Below are 9,942 nucleotides of genomic sequence, written 5' to 3' on the forward strand. Positions count from 1 at the left end.
GTCGTCAGGATATGTCCTCCCCAAAATCTGATACCTGTATTGTACGAGGATGGCTTAAGAACATGCATTATGAAAAACTAAAAACAATCTCTGCAACTAAAGTCTTAAAAATTCATAACATAAATTTCAAATGGAGCTTCTAATGATCAAAAAACATCTTTTTGTTTGTTGAATATCTAAATTACAAACGTCCTCAATACTATCTGCCCCAAACAAATAATCCAAATCAACAAAACAATGATGATGAGAAATTATTTTGAATCACACAAAGTTAAGTAACTCATTCATTCTAGCAATTAAAATCAGATACTTACAGACTTGAAGGAAGCAAGGCAGAGTGAGTCTCCACCAATTTGAATCGAGAAAGAATGAGTAACAACAAGCAGATGAGAGTTGATGATGAGATGCAACTCCATTGAACAGTTTATATACAGAAGGCCGCGTAAAACACCAGGATGAATAACGAGGAAGCGATTCCCAGTAAAGAAACGAAGATCGAGTACGGCGCACTTCATGCTGATTATTAATGATCATAACTATCAGTGTTAATCAGCAGTAGCTGATCTGATTATAAAAATGGGAAGTTTGCTTGAGATGTATTTAATCCAAAATGAGTGAGGTGGATAGGGGATTGAGATTCGTCGGTGAAACCCTAGAATGTCGCAATGGAGAACGGATCAGCCATTAAATTGGGTAATCATGATGGATGGAGAGAATCGAAGGAGGGAAGAAGGTTACGGTTTAAGCGAATTGCACGCTGAATGTAAGGCGCGAAAACCATTCGAGGGTTCCGTGGATCGGGTCGGATTCATGTTTCCCCGCGAGATGGATCTTCCAAACTCTTCACAGTCGTTTCACATTTAGGGGTGTTTATTATTGTTTATAAAAGCTCTTTTTTAACTTATTTCAGTAGTGATAAGTTGTTTTTTAGTGTTTGGATAAGAAAAAAATTGCTTATACCGATGTCAAACCGGTAATAAGCTGTTTTTGATAAGTTAATTCTTCCTGACTTATGAAAAACTGTTTATTACCAGTTTACAATTTTAACCATGTTTTATTTAACTCCAGTTTGATACCACATAAGTTAATAAACATTTTTACAAAAAAACATAAGTTGTTTTAAATAAGCAATTCCAAACACCCCGTTAACCTTGTAAATATGACTGCAAATAGGATTTCGTATCGTATGAGAAAAAGAGTTAAGTTGAGAAGCGTAAGAAATGGTTTTCATTTTTGATCATTTTTGATCGTATGTTTATTCATGACATACATTTTATAAGAGAATTGATCTGATGTATCTCATTAATGTTATCTTCGATTAAGATTAATTTAAGAGTATAACTTGTCTTCTCACCATAACTCAACCCCTAAATATATTTAATAAATTTAAATATTTTTACTTTAATTTTGACCATTTATCTTGTTCTACAAAAGATAATTTAACGGGTTGTTAATCGGGTAAGCGCATAATGGTATCACTTAGAGGTCATTTACCAAACGTTTACCCAGTAAATGCCCATTGCGTCACTTAGCCTACCGGATTAATATGTTAAGAAACAAGAATCTTACTAAGTAAAAGCGATGACAATGATTGAGAGTTTTACTCAGTAATTGAAGTTGACGACTCTTACCCAGTTAACGCTTACCGGGTAAATTGTTCCATACGATGTCGTATTGATGGACTAGAATCTTACCCGGTAAGATAAGTTGCAATGTTGAATTTTGCCGATAAGCGTTTACAAAGCAAGTATTTGGTAAACAGACCCTTACTTTACAGGGTGAGTATGGGAAGAACTTATAATTTTATCCGGTAAGAAGCATAGCAATGACCGAGTGAGACAAAAGATTCTTACCCGGTTAGTAATGATTCCCAGCAATTCATTTTGATGACCGAAAATGTTACCCGATAAAGTAAGCGAAGGTGATGACTCTTACAGTTAAGCGTTTACCCAATAAACATTTGGTAGACAATATCTCATCTGCTCAAAGTTCAATTCCAAATGTACACAACAATTGTAGTCACTGAGTTTATCAAGACTGGTTTTTTGTAGTCACAATTTTCCAGGATTAGTGCAAACATAGCCTATGACACCATTCATAAAAAACAACATTTTGTAGACGACTCCTGTAAGACAATTTTTAATATTGCTCTTATTTGTTGTATGTCGATTGATAACCCTTATAGATATAAGAGAAGCTCCTAAATACATGCAGGTTTGACAATACGTGTTTAACCAATATCAGGCTCCAACATTAACCATTTGGACAAGAATAGTCGTTAAAACCTGATCAATTGTGATTACCATCGAGACTGATACGACATGATCAACACAAACCATCGTAAACGTATAGGTCCAACATGTCTTGTGTCTCATCCTGAAGTTTCAAAGTGACATATGGAGACAATTGGTCGAATACTGTTCTTTAAATTTTAGTTTTAGGAGTCGTTTATCAAACATTTACAAGGTAAGCGCTTATCGGTAAGAATCATCATTTTCACTTATTGGATAACATTCATTGCCATCAAAATGGATTGATGGTAAACGTTTATAATCCAACAAGAAAATTAATTTACCAGTTAAGACTCTCAATTATTACATGATAAGGTTATCAGTTTTTGTTATGCTCTTTCGATTAGGTAATTAAACCAGTAAACACTTACTTATGTTTTATTTTTTAATGTTTAATATATATATATATATATATATATATATATATATATTTCCAAATATAGGAAAAAACATAAATCAAGAAGGAAAAAAAAAGCAGGTCAAAAAGTCAAGGTGTTATATACTAAATAAGTCAATTGTGGAAAGTGAATCCCAAGAACAGATCAATAGGAAGGCTTTTAAAGAATTTAAGCCTGCAATTACCATAATATGTATATTCCCATTCTCTAACTCACGTGCCTTTTCATCACCTTCACGTGCCTGCCGACATTATAAGCAAGCCAACACTAATTTTACTTTAAAATCCCTTTTTTCAATTTTTTTAAGGGCAAATTGTATAAAAGATTAACGTACTCTAATTTGATTCTTATTTTTGATAACGTATTTTTAAAACTTTTACTTTGGTATCTAAGATGTAAAGTTTTAAACATTTAAATACCTGGATAACTGGTTGAAAACTAATTTTAGAATAAAAAAATTCATGTTACTAACCATGTCAGCAAATAATATTGAGTTAGATACTACATCACTCACTACATTAACATGAAATTTTTTTAGTTTTTTTTTTTCACAGGCACATAAAAAATATTACATTGTGAAACAAATATATGTTAATCAATACACTAAATACAAGCCGTAGATAAAAAAAACATATGAATTAATACAAGATGTATCAGTTCTTAAGGTTATCATAATTTTATAGACTCAAATAGGATCCCCAAATAAAATATAGCAATTAATTACAACATTTGTTTTTTTAAATAAAAGGGATAATAAAGAATAAATATTGGAATTAAAAAGAAAAACAAGTTCTAATATTTGGAAACATGTTTGAATCGTCTAAATTTATCGGAAACCAGGTGGGATGTGAAACATATTGTGGTGTTACATAAGGCCTACGTTTTCGGTCGACGGTCAACCCTTCATGACCGTTGTAGAAGACGATAAACGAACGGTTTAAGATCATCGTCCGACGGCTTTACCGCAACGGAGAGCATTCGAAGGGATGTCGTATTCGTTTGCGAGACTTTGCACGGGGTTGTGAACTCGGAGGTAGAATTGTTGACCGAGATATTGTCGTTCCCACATCGCAGACCTTAAGTTCCACATACCTTGGTTGTCCAACGATACATAAATTACACTCCATGAGTTCGGGTATACCTGCAACGTGTGTACACGTGGTTATTATTAGAATATGTTAGAACCCTTTTGAATCTCTCTCCAAAAAAAGCCCTTATAGATAGATATGAAAATCGTGTATCTATAGGTTTTGATGGTATGTGTCTAGCTGATGCCACACGCCCCCTTAAACAAAGGCTAGATAGTGCCCCTAAGAATGGAGGCAAAAAAGAATGTTTTAATCCCTAGGTGGTGCTAGATCCCTGCTCTGATACCATGTAAAATACAAGGAACCCTTTTGAATCTCTCTCCAGAAAAGGCCTTACACATAAATATCAATTCCTGCATTTATAGGTTTTGATGGTATGTGTCTAGCTGATGTCACACGCCCCCTCAAACGAAGGCTTATATAGTGCCCCTAAGAATAGAGGAAAAAACAGTGTCGAGTCCGTAAGTGGTGCTAGACCCTGCTCTAATAACATGTAGGATACAAGGAACCCTTTTGAATCTCTCTCCAAGAAAGCCTTTATAGATAGATATGAAATTCTTGTACGTATAGGTTTTGATGGTATGTGCCTAACTGATGCACACGCCCCATCAAACTGAGGCTAGATAGTGCCCCTAAGAATGGAGGCAAAAAAGAGTCGAGTCCTCCATAAGTAGTGCTAGACCCTGCTCTGATACCATCATGTTTGAGAGTTTTCAGGTCGAAAAATGTGATGGTTTATTCACAACGAAAAGCCAAAAACGATAGTTTGAACATCCAATTACGTACTAATACGGTAAAATAAATTCTACTGAATTTACCTGCACCGTGTGTCTCGTAAGAGCATCCACTAGATTGTAGCTCTTTCTGCTTGCCTGAGTCCACTGCCCGGATCCGTATCTGCATTTATTGCCACACCGGAGTTAATAAACTTTTATACAGTGTTGCATATTTAACTGCGGAGTTCTGATGGGATCCGGTGAGGTGTTGCATATTTGTTAGATATGTGAAACCCCTTTGAATTTCTCTTTATCCACACAGACAGGTTTTATCCATACAAGATAAAAATCCAACCAAACAACATAATATGGCGTCCTGTAAAACCAATTTTGTTGTAGTAACCGACAACTATATAGAAAGCAAGCATGTATCTATAGAAACTTACCCGACAGGCCAGAAATCGTAGCCATCAAGATGCCACGACTGCATGATGTTCTCGTTGTTTTGAAAAACAATTTCAAGGAAGTCGTGATGCGAGGCTGGCATGACGGATGTCGCTAAAATGGGGGCACCGTTACTAGGAAAGGCTTGAATGGCGTTCATGCTATAAACACCAGGGATATTAAAGTAATCGGCAAGTTTCAATGGGGTGTCTGCATTAATGTACGACACCCCATTGACAGCATATCGTTTTTTGCCGTTAATGAGGTTAGCCGAGTTACTTAGCACGATCGTCCTTGTGGGCGTGATCGTTCCATAATGGAATGAACCTTGTGGGTTCGGCCTTGCTGCATTCGATGTTAAGTTCCATCTAAACATAAAAAAGAGAACGAAAATCAGAATCAGAATCAATCAAACAAGGTTTATTTGTAAAATGTCGATAATATATAGTGCAAAATGTAACAAAATTTACTCTAGTTTCTATTTGTCGTCACAATTCATTTTTTCTCTCGGTTAGTGTCAAATTCTTCCTATTTTGTACTCATTTTTACCTCATAAACGGTTTTCAACCTATGTTGATTGGTTGATTTCGATATGACATTTTCCACTTTTTTTGTTTACCTCTTAATAGTTCCATTAAGAGGCAACATCTGAATCGTTAAAAGGTGAATCTTGTTTGGCAAAAAAAAAGTCTGCCTCTTAATGGTTCGAAGTCATTATTAGTCCCTGTGGTTTGCTGAGAATTGCTATTTTCGTCCCCATACTTCTGAAATTATGATTTTCATCCCTATGGTTTGTTACTCATTGTTGTTTTTGTCCTTAATATTTTCAATTTATTGTTGTTTTCGTCTTTGTGGTTTACAATCCATTGTTGTTTTCATCCCTCATATTTAAAGATAGAAGCTAGCCTCGGACGAAAACGACAATGAATTGCAAACCGCAAGAACAAAAAACACAATTCCAAAACCACATGGACGAAGTGGCAATTTTTAACAAACCATAGGGACGAAAATGTAATTTACTCTTCAGACAAAAATTCATTTTACACTTTAGGGTAGAGGTCTAAGTACATCTCACACCAGACCCCACTTTCGAGTAGGATTTACGGAGTCGATTTGGTTTGGTTACTAAATACGAACTAAGGCAAATTTCGTTGCATTTTGGCCCGATATAAATTAAAAAGCTCGAATTTAAAGGAAAGGTGGATATGGGCGTAAATGTTTATACCTGTATGTTCGAGCTTGTTGCATAGACCAGTGTATTTGGTAAGTCGGGCCAGCTGGGATCGGACCCGAGACCGGTGTTTGGGAATCGGCATAATGTAATACTGAAACGGAAGTAAGGATGTTTCTGGTAAACCGTGTTGATGCAACAACGTAATAATCTTTTGGGGTTTGATCCAACGTAACAAGGACCGAAATCGATTGACCCACATGCACATCAAGTGAATCATATATGTTTTGAACCACATTCGATCCTTCAACCTCGACTAGCTTCATTTTGTGTCCCTGAATCCTAAAGTTGAAGGAGGTCGATAAACCTACATTCGAGATTCTGAACATGTAGGTTTTACCTGAAAAAAAAATCCAAGAATGGCAATGTTACTAAGAAAGTATTGCCTTGACTTTCAAAAGTCAAACAAACGAGCTACCAAATTCGTGCGAAATCTGTATGCGTTTGGTACTCGAACCGGACTATACAAGACTGGAAGGTGGGTGAAAGAATTGTGGAAGGTTTTGGGGTGTTAATTTGACATGGGCAGTTTAGTAATTTACCAATCTTTTCCCGTTTTCTTATTTTTGTTCCACCGGACAAAAAATGCAATTTTTCCTCAATCTAATGTCGAGCCAAAGATGGGATAATAAGTTTTTGTATTGTTCTGTGTAGCGTACCAAACGCACCCTAACAAAATTCATTTTCTATAATCCGAAAAGTTGAGAAACGGTATTCTTTAAAGGAGCGACATTGAGGCCCGATAATTACCTTGATCACCACTCAACGTGGTTCGAGTTTGTCCATTTACAAGAATGCCATCCGGAAACGGAAGAGATCTCCCCGATTCCAGATATTGCTGTAATCCCTGAAATCATAAAACGAGTTTTTAATCCAAAAATAAGCAAACAAACAAGAACGAAATCATGTAAAGCATGTTGCTTTCAAATCATTGACTTTCAAGAGTCAAACTTATCGATTCTTATCCTCAAATTCAACAAGATCTGTTTAAGTTATATAAAAAAATAATGATACCCACAATAATATATAACAAAATTAACAAATTTAGAAGCTTTTTGAGTTAACAATCTGAAAACATCAACGTAAACTTTGAATTTCAAGATTTCAAGATTTCAAGATTTGACCTTGCGTTTTTTGGACAAAGAGAGTAAGTATATATTACTGTATCATATATATAATCCTGACCTTATGGTTGGATTTGTACCAATCACCAATAAGCAAATTAAAATCAGCAGCAGGAATTGCATATGGCACGGGGATACGAGGTCTAGCGTATATGTTGATAGCTCCAAAACCACCGGCGGCTTTGTGCATTCCGGTTGATGGGAAGTAAGTGTAGCCTCCAATCTGATCTTTTGGTTGGAACTTGTATGTGAAGTTGGAGTTTGGAGGAATCGGGCAGTTTGTGCCCAAAACCCCGTCTTGCCATGAATTCTTTCTTTGTTTAATTCCGTTCCTAGAAATGGAACATTTAGGAACGTCAAGTTAAACATCTCCCATATTCCTTGTGATACACATCAGGATGACTCGGATCAACTTGAGTAAAGCCACAAACCAAACAAAACCGACACCTAATATCTCACTCAAAAGTAAGGTCTGAGGGGTAAAATTCATGCAGGCGTATCATCTACTCCAAAGAGTAGAGTGGTTGTTTACATGAAGACTCCCGACTTGTTTAAGAATTCGAGCAAAAAGGTAAAAGGAACAAAGACTAGCACATAGTAAGCACAAAAAGGAAAAAAAAGGAGCAAGAAATAGTGAGTTGTACATTTAGAGAGGTACAAGAAGCCCGAAGCCGGCCCAAAAAACCCGCACCTAGCAAGCCCAAGCCAAGAGTAAAGGCCCGATCGGCCATGTTCTTTTGCAAAAGCCCGGAAAACCGGACTTGAAAAGACCCGATCAGACCTACTTTCACAACCAAAGGCCCGGGCCCAAAAAAGCCCCAGACTCTTTTTTCTTATTGAACACAAGCTTGGAAGGCCCAGGCCCAAAAAGCCCAGAGTCTTCTTTTCTTACTGGACATAGGTTTGGAAGGCCCAGGCCCGAAATTCCCGAGTCTTGCGCATCTCTAGGTTTCAAAAACATAAATCCAACATGCACATAAACACAAATAATACCTTAAACTCAGTAGGTTAATATACTACTATATTGATCTTGCTAGCCACAGCCCACATGTGAATTGACAAAAAGACTCACCATGTCAAGAGGAAAGGCTGGTCCAGTTTATTGATGAGGTTGAGGATAATATTGTCATTTGTGATTACATCAAGCCTAGGACCAGGAAATTGACCATTGATTAAGATAACCTGAAATAAGTCAAAACATTAATTCACAAAACTAAAACAAGTATAATAACATAATTAAAGGGGTTAAATAATCCAGCACCTGTTGAGGGACACCAAGAGGAGAAGTAGTTCCATAAGTAACAGTCCAAGTAAAGAACTTATAAGGGTCCTCTGCTTTCACCACACAAATACTCAATAAACCCACAATTAAGATCATCAAATGGGCCATAACTTTCTCTTTCATTTCACCAAATCCAAGTAAAAATCCCTGCAAAAATTCAAAATCTGTTTCTTAAATTTGTTTCTGTCATCTGGGAATCATTAATCTTTGCAAATCTTGAAGAGGGTACTACGATTTCAGAACAGAGTTTCTATTAATCACTATGACAAAATCAGCTTTAAAGGACGCCAAATATATCTAAATATTCTGACAGATTGCTTTACAGGAGTTAGAAGCTTATAGGACCAAACAATTCTGGGTCCTATGTAAAGTGAAATCTATTTGAAGAAGCATATACGAACTAATGCCGCAGGTTATTCATATTGGCTCAGATATGCATATAAATCTCCCTTAACTTATACTTCTTACCTCACTATATTTAGCATTCTTATGTAAGCCTCAGTTATATATTACATGGGTATTTTTAACCTTTCATCTTGAAGATGAATCCATATGAAGTGTTTCAGTAGCTTCTGAAGAGCACTTAACAAAAAAAAACAGCAGATAAAAGGAGCCCTTAAACAGGAAACTGCATTTTCAGAACAGATTCTCAATAACTTCAACAAAAACTGGGTTAGATTAGATCCCTACAGAAAATGAACAAAAACAGAGTATTCTACAGCAAAAAGCAAAACCCTAGTGATTACGAAAGGGAAATGGAGACATACCAGACTAAAATCACGAACGATTGGTCAAATGTCGATGAAAACAGCAAAATCTAAGAACAAATGCTGAATAATCGCTATCAAATCTCCACTTAGGGCATCTATTTGTGGATTGGGTTTGTCATATTGTGGTGACAACTTGTAAAGTATTTATGGATGATGAAAAGGGGTAAACCCCAAAAAGAAGAGCTGGCAAAGGTTTCGAAATTGGGCGCATTTCACGCGGTTTGGTGTAATCATTGATTTTGTTTGATAATTAAAGATGGCCATGCTTGTCTCTCTCTGGCTCTCTGCTCTCGAATATGTATATGTGTAATTATGAATGCAAGGTTGTTTAGATTGTCCTTAAATCCCAAGAATTTATGTACTTTCAGAATGATACCCCTCTATGTTTCGATTTTAGCAATTTACCCCTCTTCCCATGGATTTGAAAGATTCAATTATATCCAAAAATTAAATCTAGATAATCCAACAAACCAAAAATGAGGTTGAAATGAATTTAAAATACAGAGATATTATAATTAGGGAAATTTATAAAAATAACCGGTTTACACAACCCTTTGCCACAAAATAACCACATTTTAGAGGTTTTGCCAAAATAACC

At 36.0% G+C, this 9,942-nt stretch overlaps 1 protein-coding gene across 2 annotated transcripts; it reads right to left on the reverse strand.

The window, feature by feature from the left end:
- Positions 1 to 3,342: 3,342 nt before the first annotated feature.
- LOC112515323 (L-ascorbate oxidase homolog) lies at positions 3,343 to 9,478 on the reverse strand. 2 transcript variants are annotated; one of them, XM_025122070.1, is made up of 9 exons: positions 9,342 to 9,478; positions 8,554 to 8,721; positions 8,365 to 8,474; positions 7,354 to 7,624; positions 6,919 to 7,015; positions 6,163 to 6,508; positions 4,940 to 5,305; positions 4,596 to 4,674; positions 3,343 to 3,830 (listed from the first exon to the last, which is right to left on the reverse strand). In XM_025122070.1, the coding sequence occupies exons 2-9, from the start codon at positions 8,695 to 8,697 to the stop codon at positions 3,633 to 3,635; spliced, it is 1,611 nt and encodes a 536-aa protein (XP_024977838.1). In that variant the 5' UTR covers positions 8,698 to 8,721; positions 9,342 to 9,478; the 3' UTR covers positions 3,343 to 3,632. The 2 variants fall into 2 exon arrangements, with proteins under 2 accessions (XP_024977838.1, XP_024977839.1); XM_025122071.1 differs by having other exon boundaries at positions 8,554 to 8,738; positions 9,342 to 9,475.
- Between the last annotated feature and the right edge of the window lie 464 nt (positions 9,479 to 9,942).

This window comes from Cynara cardunculus (assembly GCF_001531365.2).
Source record: "Cynara cardunculus var. scolymus isolate 2C chromosome LG 7, CcrdV1, whole genome shotgun sequence".
Classification (NCBI taxonomy): domain Eukaryota; kingdom Viridiplantae; phylum Streptophyta; class Magnoliopsida; order Asterales; family Asteraceae; genus Cynara; species Cynara cardunculus.

What these genes read in the sequence shown, in the direction of transcription:
- LOC112515323 (XM_025122070.1), bottom strand. Translation starts at nt 8,697, where the DNA reads ATGAAAGAGAAAGTTATGGCCCATTTGATGATCTTAATTGTGGGTTTA. An exon ending in CAGCCTTTCCTCTTGACATG is followed by an intron (nt 7,625 to 8,364) that starts GTGAGTCTTTTT and finishes TTCCATTTCTAG; the next exon opens with GAACGGAATTAAACAAAGAA. An exon ending in TTACGAGACACACGGTGCAG is followed by an intron (nt 3,831 to 4,595) that starts GTAAATTCAGTA and finishes CACACGTTGCAG; the next exon opens with GTATACCCGAACTCATGGAG.